Here is a 15,315-nt window from a genome sequence, read left to right as displayed (position 1 = left end):
GTCGCCACCGCGTCAAAGCTCAAGCTCACACATGTTGATTTTTTTTTTTTAGTTTTCTATGTTACTTTTATTTAAGGGCTGGCTATTTATATTATTTTAATTTGATACATTCCTTGCATTTGTTGTTCTGCCAAAATATTTTTTAAAAAATTTACTAAGTCTAATATTTAGGGTTTAAAAAAGGCGTGAAATCCTATATACGAGAGTTATGCTTATCACTGAATCGCTGACTATGTAAATCCAAAGAGATATGTATTCTTTGGTGACAATAAGCGTATCATGAATCACAAATATTAGCCTACTACATAGAGATGTGTATAAAATATGAAATGCAAGGGTAACAATAGAGTAACATTCGAAATACAGCTACATAAGTGGAATACGCCTTAGTTATTACATTCATTTGTTGCAAATTCATCATTTTTCAATGGGTGTCTTAGGCTCCTTATAACAACTATGTTTATAATTACCTATTAAAAATATTGTATCTCATAAAGGTTAGCTCTAAACGCAAAACGGTGAAACTTTTTCTCTTTTGGAAATCCAATTTTGCGTCACTGGGAATCTTTTCATGATATTTTGAAATTTTTACTTATTCCCTTTCGATAATCTTTGTTTTTATTTTTTTAATAAGCTTATAACTCTAAAGTTTGTAATGTTATTTGAAAACCGTTTCTATTTTTTCCTTATATGTATATAATATATGTTTTTGGACGGTTTTTCTGTTTTCTAGTTACGTCCTTTTGAATTTTTATATTATATTCTTCTTTTATGGTCACTTAATTTCTTGCTGAGAAAATTCGCAGTAAATAGCACAGATGCACTTAATATATACCTATATGTTTTTTTTTTGTCGAATCCTTATATATATATATATATATATATATATATATATATATATAAAACAGAAATAATTTTCATTTGCACAATATTTTAAAAAAAATGGAATTTTGAACGGGCCCCTGAGACGCCTCACAACCACCTAGTTGATTATAATTACGCATTTTTATGTTTATGATATGTATTATATTTTATGTTTATGTATATTCTATGTTTATCAAAACACGGTAGGTTTTACTTACTGTTGAGGTTGGTAGGATGATGTTAAAAAATGGCTTAGCTTTTATTTATTTATTTATTTTTCAAAACGAGTCATGGACTCTTAAGGCTGTTCCAGTGGTCCAAAAAACGTTCCTACTTCCGAATGACTTCAGACTGATACATCACTCACAATAGCATAAAAACTGATCACTGAACGCCCTAAGAGCACTGTATAAGACTCTGGGTCGCGCCGCTGGGCGCTCAGTCGCCTCAGGGCTCTCGAGGAGAGAGGCCACGCCGCTCGGCTCCCGAACAATTGGAGGGCGAGGCGCGTAAGAAAATGGACAGTGCGCTCCAAGCGGAGGGATAGCTAACTGCTTGCAGGCTGGCAGACAGTGATAGCGAGGGAGGGGGGGGAAGGATGAGAGAGATAGAGACAGCTCGGCGCGCTCTCTCTGCCAAGGTCATATTCTCCTCGCCTGTTGTGCCTGCCCGGCTCATGTGTCTGGAGTGTGTGTGTGTGTGTGTGTCTCTCTCTCTCTCTCTCTCTCTCTCTCTCTCTCTCTCTCTCTCTGAAAATTAATCAATACATATTTTCTTTTGTTGTCTCTGCTGGTCTGTCTCTGTTGTTGTGTGTGCGTGTGTTTATTATTATGCGAAGATATCGGCCTACACAGGAAGCCAAAACCTGGACAGGGCGCAGCTTACATGTTTATGCTACACAAAGGCGTACTTTCGATCGAACAATGTTGCTTCATACACATGCAGACACTGCACGGAAAAAAATAATTCTGTACTTTTACAAAAGATTCTTTCGGAAACCAGTTGCCAAAAGTTTATAATACTACAAGAAAGATTTTGTAACTTTGTTCAACAAATTTGCATGAAAAAGTGCGTTTCTCGAGATAGTACTGAGTATTTATTGCAAAAATTGGCGTATTATTATGAAATTTAATTGATTCATTCAAGCCTAACTTTTTAAAACATTGAAAAGATAACCGAATATTCAAAAAGTTGACTTTTTTGTTGCATCATGCTTATTATTTATGTGCGCGGTTAATAATGTAAAGCTATACAGGGAACGGTTTAAAAATTATTTTGAACAATTTGAGGTTCTGGGACAACACACATCATAAATAACCGGTAAGAATCCGAACCCAGCATAACAGCAAACACTATTTTCTAGTGATAAAATTGTTTTCATGTAATGTAAAATTGTAAAAAATATACGCAATTTTGCATTACTCTTTGTGTTTCTTTTACATATTTATGTCCACATTCAACGTTAAAATAAATCAATACAGGCCTACGTCAAGATCGCAGAATGAATATGAAAACATATTTTTATATATCTCTAAATGTTCGACAAAAGTTATTAATTGGCGTATTTATTTGTCCAAGGGTTTTTTGGTTGAATAAACAGTTTCATTATGTTTGAAGAAGTAGTCTAATTTCTTCACGACTAAATAACTCGGATAAATGATGGGTTATTTCTGCATTAAATTACTTCATTAACACTTTCTTAATTTTCTCACCCGAAAACGAATTGAACCGTATACATCACACGCATCATTAAACGTTTAGCACAAAATGGCTATGAATTAATTTACCGTTTGTTCATGAATCTGTATATAAATAAAAGTGTTCCTGTTATTTACCTCATGTTCTAAAAACAAACATACGGCTCAGTGAAAATGCGTTCGTTCAGTTAATTTGTTTATTTACGAAAACTGAAACTAAAAAAAAGACAGTACATTACAGCTCATTTATTTTGGCGACGGCTTTAAACGTTCCAGCTTATAGTAACAACAATTTTAGGTTTTACAAAATAATCTCAACATTCATTTGATATATAATTTAATTTTGAGAAGGTTATTTTACGAGTAATAGGCTAATACAAAAATTAATTTACCGTTTTTATAATGCGCGATTTTAAAATTTTGCAGCCATATTTTTAAATTCAGGTTAGCAGTTACATATCTGAACTATACAAGAAAAATCAATTATGAAATAAGACCAACAATAAATATTTTAGATTCTTCAGACTTTATTGTTCTGAACAAATACAATTTATTTTAAAGGACAATACAAATATAGCATTAAATTGTACAGACAGCAATTACCATTGAACTTTTGTAACGTATCCCTGCACTCTGTACTACTGTATAAGTGTAGTCCATAGTATTGGTGTACGTTGCATGAGCCAGCGACCAGCAGCCAATTAATATTTTGTATGTTTTTATGAATAAGCGAAAAGGTAGCCATTCTGGTATGAGTTCGACAGCGCACGTGCTACAGAGGTTCTCGCGTCAATGAAATATCCCGTAACCCTACCCAGAAAATACTTCTGCTTGTAACAGTTTATGAGCTACTGGTTCCAGTTCAACAATCAATACAATGGCACTATTTGTAGCTAGTTTAATTTCACGTGCATCGACAAAACATGTGCGTTGTATTAATTTACTACAAGTAAATCTGAAAGAAGTGCCTCACTAATTCAGTTGAAAATTTTAATTTTTAATTTTATCTCATTTCCAAGATTCTCAATTCAGTAGCTATAATTTGTTAGCTCAAAAATAGTAATTAATAATTCTGATTAAAAAATCGTTACTTTATGACATAAATGCTGGGTGATTTAAACAGTTAACCATGTTTACATATATTTTTCTTGCTTGTGTAACCGCTCAATTATTTTATTTAATATGTTAAAACATAAATTTAATCTTTCTTTACGTGATATTGTAAGATAAGTAAACAAAAGTTATGGATGAATACTTTTTCCGTGTGTGTAGGGTTTCCGTAGTCTTCTCGGTACGAAATATGAGTTAACTTGATACCGAATGCTGCATTTTCAGATATTTTATCTCAGTCGTCGGTATCAGCCTAAAAAAAATGCGGAATGAATCTCGGCATTGTTTCCATGGACTGATTCCATCTGGTGTACCGTAAGCTGCGAGCCGCCACGGGATTTTAGTGCTAGAAGTGTTTATTTTGTTTGTGATAATAAGTTTGACACCTCGTGCAGTAAATTTGTGTTATTTAAATGAAGGAAGATGTTGTGTGAGACTTTCATGTGTATCTCCGTGGTCACAAGACGGTGGTCATGATGACTTGTGGAATTCTTCTGCATTTAAAGAACTAATAATTTAAATCATTTGGTGACCGAGACACATTTTTTCGTAAATATTCGCTTTATCAATAACCTTTTTCCATCTTAGGTGAACACATGCAATTTTTTTGTCTCTCAAGTTGCTACTAATATATTTCTGCGTGTCCACTCGGAACCAGTCGTGAGTTAGCCGACGTTTTGAGTGGAACACTTTGTTAAAGAATTTGAGCGTGAATTCTTTTACTTATGGACGGAAACTTTAATTTCATCTAAGGATGTCTTTAAGAAAGATATTTTCCTGTCTCCACCAGGAATATTATTACAAAAACACTGAGTGAAGTCTTTCTTTGTCTAGCATAGGCGTACCCAGGTGGGGTGTTTTGGGGGTTCAATTTCCCCCCCCCCCCCCGAAGTAAAGACAAGAACATTCATGTATTTCGAAGCTAATTGTCTGAAGTTTCACACAGAGCGACGAGAGAGATAACGTCACCAAGCAGTCCAACATCGTAATTTTTGCAACCAAACATTTAACGAACATTTCCAGCTATAATAAATAAATACAAATGGAGAAAACTTAAAAAAAAATTAAATAGCTAAATACAGTAGAATCTCGCCTATGCGACCCCCTCCGATGTGTCCATTCCATTTATACAATCATTTCTTAAGAAACCGTAAAAAAGGGGGAAACAAAACACCTTTGATACACAAATGCATTGGCTGTTACAAAATGAAATTACTGTATCCACGTGAGTCAGTCCCCAGAGTCCACTGGTACAAATGCCCATCATAACAATACAATCATGTAGATACCACCAGAATGTCTTGGCCGGCTAGTCGCGGTGCACACATGCCCATCGTCTATTCTTTCACTCACACATACACCAAGAGTCCAAAAACGACTCACAGATTCATTACATCACAAATATAATACAACCATAAAAAAACTTTTTCATTTAAATAACATGTAAAAATTTTATCCACAAACATTCACCTAACCAAAGACGTAAACATTAGTAAATAGTGTAAATAAATGTTGTAAGGAAAAAAAATTCATAGAATATTAATTAACATGACCATGAAAATGTACAAGTATTAAGAAATTAAGTTCTTCACTGTGGCATAATTAGCAAATCTCCTGTATAACACAAAATATATTAGTAGTTACATCTTTAAAAAACTAAAAGACTGAAAAATTTTTGTAAGGCGCTGGGTCTTGCAATACACCAAGACTCATACTTAATTTATGTTTTTTAATGTAATTAAAACTTATTTAATTATAGTTATTGAAACTTTCTACTCTACTTAAAACCCACATCTACATTTACTTACATCATTAGATTACTTGACACTGTTGGTATCAAGGTAACGAAACTAATGTTTCATGAAATTTTCCCTGCTAGGATTTTAAAGTTAGATGAAAGTTAATATCTGCCGAAACGTTATAACCCGGAGATAAAGTCCTGCTATCACTTCATGAGAGCGGTAGGAAAGTAATAGGACGCAAGTGACCAAGTAGTGGCGACTGAAAGAAAATTGTGTACAGTCCCACTGTGGGCTAGATGTAGGGGATTATATATTCATGAACATAAAAATTAATGAGTACAGAGTGTGGGAATGCAAGTATACATTTAAAACTACACATTGTCTAAAGATATACCAATAGACACAATTAAATCTATACGATGAAAATATGTGAATATTAAGTTCTAATTATATATTACCTAAGCTTAAAATTAAACTTAATTATGGTACACAATTAATATTATGTGGATACACACTCAAGCCTACATATATAGTAGCAGTTAACAATAAACGAGGATGTGACAAGCTAACAGTATGTGTAGATTAAAGTATACAATTAGCATGTATGTACATTCCGTATTAATGTAGACATCTATTTAAATGTGGATAAAAAAGTAGTTTACAGCCACTCGCTAAGCTCCCACACACCACCGGATGGGAACCATTGCTCTACACATAAACTATTTCATCCAATATATTGAAATGTCACATCTATTTTGGGCTTCTTTCCTCTCATTGTATCCGTTTATCCCGCCACAACCATTAAGGGTAAAAAAATTTCTTTCGAATGTTAAAGATTCGCATTGGCACAACTTTTAATTGCCTTTAGCTCTCATTATAATGTCGTAGGAATCGCATTTGAATATGATAAAATGGACTTTTTATGAAAATTATCATTAACAACATCATACATTATTATCAATTGGACAGGTACTCTGTTAGCCATTTCTCGAATACAAATTAAATACTTACTTAAATGACCTCTTGTTTGGGCGCGCGCACAAAGTCTCGAATGTTCACTTAGTTTTATTCTTATCCCGCTGCTTTTCTTGGGCTTCAATAATATATGGTGGGTCTCTGATTTTCATGTTCCTCTTTATTCTGCTGTCCACTATTTCGGGAAGCATACATTGCAGGTAAAAATTTCTGAGCTTCGGTAGCATTGACGTTATCCAAATATTTTCATCCCTGAAAATTCTTTCAGTGAAGAAATCTTTTTCTGTCAGAACTACGAAGTCGCAGAAATTTCTTCCTGTTATGTTCAGTTGACCTTGAATTTGGTAGAAGTACCGGTGGTTTCTTTTCAGCTGAAGAGATCCATGTTTCACTTCTAAACAGAACGAGTTTTTTTTGTCTTGACTGACATCACGTAAGAGCCTGTCCTTCACAGACAATAAGCATTTCACCTCAACCAAACCATCTCCAGAAACAAGGCCATCGGGAGATGCAGCAAGGTATGGTTCATCAGTACTGATGAAGATCCCACAGGAGGTAACCTCAATTCCTTTTTCAGCACTGTACCTTTCCAAGGCCACAGACTCATTAACTCTGCCAAATAAAATTGCTGGAGTATTAAGCTCCTTAGGGTACAATAAGTTCCGCACAAGGTTATGACAGGGTGTGAAGTCATGTCGTCGGACGACAGTGCCGAAGTTTGATGCAGTCAGTCGGTTCATACGAACTTCATGCCACTTCTCATTGTCATGTTGACCTCGGGTAGCTGCCTCTATACTGCCCCGCTTAGCCTCAGTATTTGATTCTTCACGAAGCTTTGTCAAAAGTTCCTGACATCGTGACTCCAATTCTTCCAGTTGAACGTCAGGCATTTGCATCGAATCAGTGTCTCCATAGTTTTCATCTGGTCCAGCACCCAGCTTTCTTTTCTTCTTTGGTGCACCCTCATCCTCATACTTCAACTTCCTTTTCGACGATTTCTTTTCGCGCCTCTGACAAAGTTTCTTACACGCTAACCCGGGGCTACGATTGTGCATCCTTTTCCATGGACTAGAATGCCAGCCGGGACCACTTGTATGGGAGAGAGCAGCTCCATAGCAACGTGTGTAATAGCTCCCCCTTTTTCCAAAATGTATTCGTTTTCCTCCAGAAAACTTCGCATTTAATGCCATATACCTGCAGAAGCACAAATGTGTTTAGAAACATACTAGTTATGTATATAAGATGTAAAACATTTAAAAAGTATGTTCATTTCTACTTACCGTTCTGCAGCATTTGTGGTGCTGTTGCTGATGAGTTTATCAGCTTTCTTCTCAAGTCTTGCTATGCAATCTCGAATAGGTTTAAGCAAACCAGCACCTTCCAATTTTTGAAGTAAATTTTCCTCTTCAGAATCTTTTCTGTTACAATAATTAGATCTGCATCTGGCATGCGATCCAAAAACGTGGTCAGGTGCATTTCGTAGATCTGCTCTAAGAATATCCACAGCTTCTTTTCCTCTGTTCTTTGATGCCTCTTTTATTGCAGTCCGTACACCTTTGACCAACCTCTCTGTTCGAGAAATCCTTGCATTTCCATCAACTTTACTGAGGAGTTTCCGTGCTTCCAGATCATAAGCTTTGTTTGACGAAAGCTTGTGGATATTCTCGCAAAATGCCCTTGTTGCATGGTTGGCACATTCAATTTTCGTGACGTACCGACCATAGTCACACTTCTGTTGAATCGCTGCTAACACTGCAGCATCCCCATCACCTACATAGTTCTTATAAATTAAACCATGCATTGGTATACTTTGGTTAAATCCTTCACAGATAAGGTCTTTTTCCATAGCTGTTGAAGGACCTGTATGGTTCTTGAAACATATGTGATCTGGTATCACTTTTTTTTTGGAACTTGATATGGAGCAAATGCTGCAGTATTTGTTTTTGACCCCAAGATATAGAATTTTGTTTGTTTCTTGGCCAACAATTACTGCCTGAAAAATATAAAAATTATTTTTTTGTGAGCAGTAAAACAGTTGTTAAAAATCATAATTTACTTGCTTAAAAATAAATAAGCATTTGTAATAATGTTATTAATATAACTGAAAAGTATAATCCTCAATAGTACAAGTAAAAATTTTTAAAAAGTTATTAAAAATATGGAAAAATATTTTACTTGCAACAGTTTAAAAACCTGTAACAAGTAATGTGATAACAAATTGGTGCTTACAACTCCTGTAGAGGAATTATATCCATGTCCATACGTTCGCTTTCCCCATCCTCCATCACCCAACACTGTTACATAGGGGATGCCATTTAGATAATGTCCTTTTTGTTCAGCAATTTTCTTTTCTTGCTGGCCTGCTTCTTTCAGTTTAGATGTAAGATGGTTTTCCCATGCCTGAAAAAGATATCATCAAAGTGTTCTTCTAAATTTCTATTTATTACAATAAATTTTTTCCGAATGATGCACCCGCTGCATATAGTTGCAACGCTAAGACTGCCTTTTTTTAAAATAAAATATGTGATTTTAAACTGGTTCTTACAATAGAATTATCATTATGAATTTATGCTAATGACTAATTGAGTAACTTTATCAAAAATAAAATGATGTATTCAGAGTATGCGGGGGAAAAATTATAATGATATAATTAGCCTTGATAATATTTAAGTATTGAATTTAAATCGAGATGCGACTTGCAGGCCAATTATAAATATAATTTGCTTGTCATTTTATGTTTAGCTTTATTGTATGTGTACGTGTTGTAAGGTACAGTCATGAAGATTTATTTATATATATATATATATAAACAGTTGTAGGTACTACTGAAGTCAAGGAACACATAGAGCACTAAAACTATTTCGTGTAATTATCGATGTGAAAATTACCGTACATCTGGTTCCTAAATGGTTTATATATAAAACAGCAGGAGTATGCTGTAATAATATTACTTAAAAAAATATCTGGAAAAAATATTTATGTCCTAAAACCTTTTAAAATGCTAATAATAAAAACCCAATTAACAAGAAAAAACATAGTTGTAAAGATACCCTCTTAAACCCTCTAAAGTCCCAGGTACACAGAGACGGCGTATCGTCGATATAAAATGACGTCATACGTTTGTCGGTGGGTTGTCGGCGGCAGAGTTACAATGGAATTGTCATTGCTCTGCTCGTATCTTTGAGCTTTCGATTGTTGGCAACACCGTCTGAAAGTGTTAGTTAATGATATTGTATTTATAAGATTGCTGTGGCGCGAAAAAGAGAACCAATTACAGCATACTGTAGGGTCACATGTCATAACATTGTCGTTGGCTTGTCGATGCCGTGTCGATGACTTTCAATAACTTGTTGGTTAAAGTTAAAATAATTTACTTCTCGGCCGCACAGTTAGTCCATCGACACTGTTAGACATCGAAACCGACGTCATACAAGGTAAGCCAAATATATTTCAGATTAGCATCGACATGGCCGGCATTGACATCCACCGTTTCTATGCAGCCATACTTTCAGAAACCTGTAATCAAAATATTCATAAGACCTTTTCACGCAAATCATACCTGTTGAATGGTACTTTCGTGTTTCTGGAACTTTTCGCATGACATGACGGGGATATCCATGATGGAAAACATTTCCTCTAATTGGCTGTAACCAATTCCAATAGAAACAGCACCCCAAACAGCGGCATTATTGATGTCTTCTGCAAAGTCGTCTTTGTGAGAAGACACATCTTGAACTTGGTTACAAGTTTCACAAACAAATCTCCAAGTTGAAAAAAATCCAGAGCGTTTTTCTGAATGAATCGTGTACCTTCCCATCGTACATTCCTTTTTGTGTAGTTTTATGGATTCCATTTGTTTAAAAACGTGGCCGATATCAACACATCGGTTTCCTGATATACAATCAGTCACAGGTTTAAGTGGAGGGTCCTTCTCAACTACCAAATCCGGTAGTTCACTTTCTGATTCTTCAGATGGCCAATCTAAAATACCGAATCCTTTGTTTGTTGTTTCACGGTCTCCCTCGTCAACAACATTGTGTTCTGGTTGGAGTGGTTCTATGGGAATCTCTTCGGCGATTGATCTGAGGGAAAAACATAAAGACGATATACTTGTAAAACATGAAGACTAAGCAAGTATTGACGAACTTGTAAGAGATGGCACTTCATAGTTAGTCTATAGAGAATTTTGCCTTCTAAAATCCAGTGACAGCAATCAATTATGTCAAAAAACGTTCGTCAAAACAACACAAGCTCACGGACTAACAAAATTGCAAATTACATAGTAATACAAGTAATACAAAATGAAGCCCCAATGGAGAAGTGACGGGATGAGAATAGCAGGGAAAGCAGGAGATCTCCGAAAAAACCGCCGGCCAACGGCAACTTCCGTTACGTTTTCCACATGCGAAAAGTAGATAATAGTTAAAGGATGGTACTATTTCAGCTGCTAGAGCCATAGACAAGAAATAAATTTTTGGAACTCACGATAGAGAATCAGGTAACTGCAGTGAGTAACTTTAATAATCCAACATTCACAAAAATATATTTTACCGAAGTTAGTTCGCAAAAGTTCAATGGCGAAACTTGCCTTCATGCGTGCAAGAGTCTTCCTACCACATACAGCACTGAGGCCTGCGGATGTCAACGTCAGATGTGTCAGAGAGCAAAATAAATGTTGGTAACACTGCAATGCTATCAACTGTGTCTGGAGTTACATGCGGTCAAGGTCGCGTGGGTTTCCTTCTTCCGTGCGCAACCATTCCTAAAAATCGCGCGCTTTTTGAATAAGTTATTGTAAAGAAAGTATAAACCAAACACAGGAATGTAATTTAGTCTGCCAAGGGTGGAGGGGGAGAGTGGTCGCGGCAGTTGCTCCTCCCTAATTTCAGAATGGGCAGTCTAAAACTTTTTTATTGAAGTCATAAGTATATAAATACATAAAACTGATGTTTGCATTGCATAGTACTTACAGTTCAGGAGATCCAGGAATAGGCGTCCTGACGACTTCACTTGACGAACACGTCTCAGAAGTTTTATTCCGCTCTGAACCATCACTGAAAACAATTAAATTATAATTTTTGGTTACATCCTGCTGAAAATCTATAGTAAACGTGAATATGTTAGTGTTTGCTATATATATCGCACAAAACAGGTAATTAAGAGATAATGTACCGAATACCAGATTTAATCAATCTCAGGGTCATTAAATATACTGATATATATCCATATATACATATACTGATATATATCCATATATACATACAATACAATACTGTAAGAGTACAATACAAAACAAAGTACATTACACATAAAAAAGGTATTACTGATTACATAGAATGGCATTAACTTAATTTAAGGTCACTTAAAGTATAATTTGTACCGACATAGAAATTCAATACTCCCCTTTTTCACTCATTTTTTAAATTTTTTGTACTATTTTTAGCATAGGTTTGAGTTATTTTCCTCAAATAGATCAATAAATTCCTTTAGAGAGTAGGAAGGATGCTCTGACAGGACTTTCTTAAGTGTTCCGTTAAATAAAGATAAGTTTTTAATATTTCTTGATATTTTGCGGTAGCAAATTATATATTTTTGCGCCTATTAATTAATGCCTTTTTCAAATTTATTGATATTGTGTACCACTGCTCTGATTTTTTTTTTTTAGAATTCCTATTGTTATGCTCATTATTGTCTCATTTTTTTTTTAGATTATGTATCTCTTTATGTAACAATAAAACAATTCTCAGAATAGGCCCTATATTCATTATTCGTAATGTTTCTTCAATGTAGTACGTTTGTGTATATATTTGTGTGATTCCTATCATAATAACTTTGTTTCCACTCAATCGATTAAGATTAAAAAAATAAACATTGGTTGCTCGATATACGAAAAATATGGCAGAAAGCGCCCCATCGCCCCACGGTTTTTCGCAATAATACTAGTATTTTTCGTTCATTATTATTTACAGATTAGGCTGTTATATTAAGAATTGTTTTTTCCACATTTAGTTTGATGTGCTTTAAAATCGTGATTTTTAGTTTTTTAAAGTATATTTAGTTTTCAATTTTTAATTCGAGTGAATGTTAAAAATTGAAATTTTCTTAAGTTCTCGTAATTTGTATTGCAAATCTCTGGCAAAGGTTGCACGGATGTAAAATTCTTCTCCAACATAATAAAATTTGAGGTGTTAAATTCTAAAGTAATACTGATAAAGTTTGTATAGTAAATCTTCAGCAGAGGGCGGACAGTTGTACAATTCGCTTGGAACTAAAGATCAAATTCGCAGTGAGAAAAAAAAAATATTAATTTTATATGGCCCCGGACTGGATTTGATCCCATGCCCGTGAAGGCCGTAATATTTTCTTGACTGAGCATGGCGCCTTAGCCCGCTCGACCAACGAATCAACTGAGACTCGAATGGTAAAAGTAGTAATAAGTAATTGCTCTCACGCAGAGTATAAGTGAGGAAATTATTTAATTCTGACGATCCTGATCAGGAAAATGACATAAACTTATCAAATTAATATACTGTCACCGGTTCTTGATAAGTGTACAAAGTTTCAATTAAATCTGTCCGTTGAAAGTGGGTCAAAATCGAGTCTAAAAGAGTCGGTTACAAACAAACAAGCTCACAAACATACAGTTGAAGCTAAAATAAAAGCGTGTTAAAATAGGAATTCATACACTTGAAAAAAAATTATTGGGAACATCGCACCAAATAATGATTGTATAAACTCCCGTTATTATAACAGAGCGAACTATGTGATGATTATCTAAAGAAATCTTAATAACATTACTTATAAGCAGTAAACAAAGTGAGATATGTCTCGCGATACAAGAAGTTATAGCCTACTTAATAATTATATATATTTTAAGTTACGTTGTAATTAACTCAGTTATTTATATACTCCTATCATCTTACAATTACTTAAAAACGAAAAAGATTAAGCCTTAGATAATGTTCAATCAACGAAGTAAGTTGTTTCCCATAAAGTATAGGCTACGAGAATCGTATTTTATTAACTTATTTACATGAGAAAATAAGTATATGACTTACCTCATATTTCTTGGATGTTTTCCAGATTCGTTATCCTTGGCTTTTTTCTCCAGCCAAAAGTTTCTTTTGATCTTTGCTTTCTTGCTCTTTTTGTGAGAGCGGCTCGGAGGTGGTTTAGACTTCGGCATGGCTCACGGAAGAATATTTTCAACGACTGAAATATGCACTTCACGAAAGTCATCAAAAACACAAAATGCGCGCGAAAGTAGTTTTGTGTAGCGCGCGGGGGCGCGGCGCGGCTGGTGGGAGCTCCTGGACGTAGTTCCCAAAAATGACACCTCGAGCGCCAGCGTACGGTCACGCGGAGACGCGGGTCGCGCTGGGAAGTCGGTTCCTCGCGCGAGAGCGACACGCGTCTCCATGTGTTCATACACCACAGCTGTATTTTCCATCGTATAAACACAAACCATATAGCAGCGTAAAGTGAACAGAATAGGCTATATCCTCTGGTAATATGAATACATAATATCCCTACACTAATTTCATTTTATAAGGAAACTGCAACCATTTGTTTCCTGTTCAAATGACCATAATGCTTAATTGCATAGAAAAAAATCTTAAAGCTCTAACCTAATTAAAATTTCAGAAGATAATATTGAAAATATTTACAATAAACCTATATTCAAACATTACTTAAAAAAATTAAAATTACATCGATATGTCTGAATGTATTTACGACATAAAACTTTAAATAAAAAAATTAATAAAGGTAATATTGGTTTATAAATATAATTTAACATGCACTAAAAACATTCTTGTAACATATATATGACTAATAGCTTACATAACACTGCCTTTAATGATATGTCCGACTCCCTTGAACAACCTTAAGGAGTGCAGTTTATACCACGGAGTTAAAGTTGGGTTTACGATTGTAAAACCTAAGAAATCATAAACTTAACCTAAACGACGATGAGCACATACACTTGCAAGCAGCACGCAAACAGCACAAACGCACTGAAGTTAAAAAGTATGTTGCTCTAAGTGAATATATCGAGTTAAAATTTTTAGACTTAAGTAAAAGTAAGGAAGAAAATTAGCGGGTTGGGGGGGGGGGGGGGGGGGGGGGAGGGAAATAACACGGACACGTGAGAACGAGCCTCAAGACGTCTGTCTGCCCCAGCCTTGAGGAACCGGGACAGCTCCCGGGAGTTTTTTTCCACGCGCCACAAAATTGTGTTTCGTACTCACGTACGTATATTTAGCTTCGTCCTGCGGTAATCTTCGCGACCTTCGCTGTTTACCGCGTCGTACAAAGCTAAATACCTGCTCGTAATCAGCCGGCAGGCTAGCTGCGACTATCGCACTAGTTACTACCTCTCTCTATCTCTCTCTCTCTGCTAGTTATGACTAGGTGCTGAAGGCTGCGAGGCGGGCTGCATACTCTTCGCTCGCGCAGGCGCGCACCCACCACGGCAATAGTTGGCAGGGGGCCAATACCAAAACAAGAATACATCAGGCTATTTCGTACCCGGTAAAGTTTTTTTTTAATGTGTAAACATCTCAGCACTCGGTATACGGCATTTGGCAGGAGTAATTTCGTGAATTGGAAAGGAAGCCGCGTGGAACGGAAATGTGTAACCACGGTGCTGCCACCTGTGGAGGAGGGCGTGAACCAGGGGGCAGGCATTAGCGGTTTGGAATCTCGCGCTACTGCGCACTGCGTCATGTGGAATGCAGGGCTACAATACAATTCGGATAAAAACGGACTAACTCACCCGCCTGCTTGACACGGTAAATTTCGCCGGTCAGCACAGACAATAATTTTGTGACTTGATGTACCCTCAATTTTCCAGCCCCTACTCATTCACACCTGTGTTTTCGTACCATGTGCGTCTCAGCCTGAGGACGGCAGCAGATAGCAGTTCC

General features: G+C 35.8%; 1 protein-coding gene across 1 annotated transcript; it reads right to left on the bottom strand.

Moving 5' to 3' along the window:
* Positions 1-3,703: 3,703 nt before the first annotated feature.
* Positions 3,704-14,056, bottom strand: LOC134539318 (uncharacterized). Its single transcript, XM_063381236.1, has 4 exons — positions 13,447-14,056; positions 11,359-11,442; positions 9,948-10,470; positions 3,704-8,788 (listed from the first exon to the last, which is right to left on the bottom strand). The coding sequence occupies exons 1-4, from the start codon at positions 13,572-13,574 to the stop codon at positions 8,528-8,530; spliced, it is 996 nt and encodes a 331-aa protein (XP_063237306.1). The 5' UTR covers positions 13,575-14,056; the 3' UTR covers positions 3,704-8,527.
* Between the last annotated feature and the right edge of the window lie 1,259 nt (positions 14,057-15,315).

The sequence above is a fragment of the Bacillus rossius genome, chromosome 15 (genome assembly GCF_032445375.1).
Source record: "Bacillus rossius redtenbacheri isolate Brsri chromosome 15, Brsri_v3, whole genome shotgun sequence".
NCBI lineage: Eukaryota > Metazoa > Arthropoda > Insecta > Phasmatodea > Bacillidae > Bacillus > Bacillus rossius.
This window is presented reverse-complemented; position numbering and strand designations above follow the sequence as displayed.

What these genes read in the sequence shown, in the direction of transcription:
- LOC134539318 (XM_063381236.1), bottom strand. Translation starts at nt 13,574, where the DNA reads ATGCCGAAGTCTAAACCACCTCCGAGCCGCTCTCACAAAAAGAGCAAG. An exon ending in AAACATCCAAGAAATATGAG is followed by an intron (nt 11,443 to 13,446) that starts GTAAGTCATATA and finishes AATTGTTTTCAG; the next exon opens with TGATGGTTCAGAGCGGAATA. An exon ending in ACGAAAGTACCATTCAACAG is followed by an intron (nt 8,789 to 9,947) that starts GTATGATTTGCG and finishes TATCTTTTTCAG; the next exon opens with GCATGGGAAAACCATCTTAC.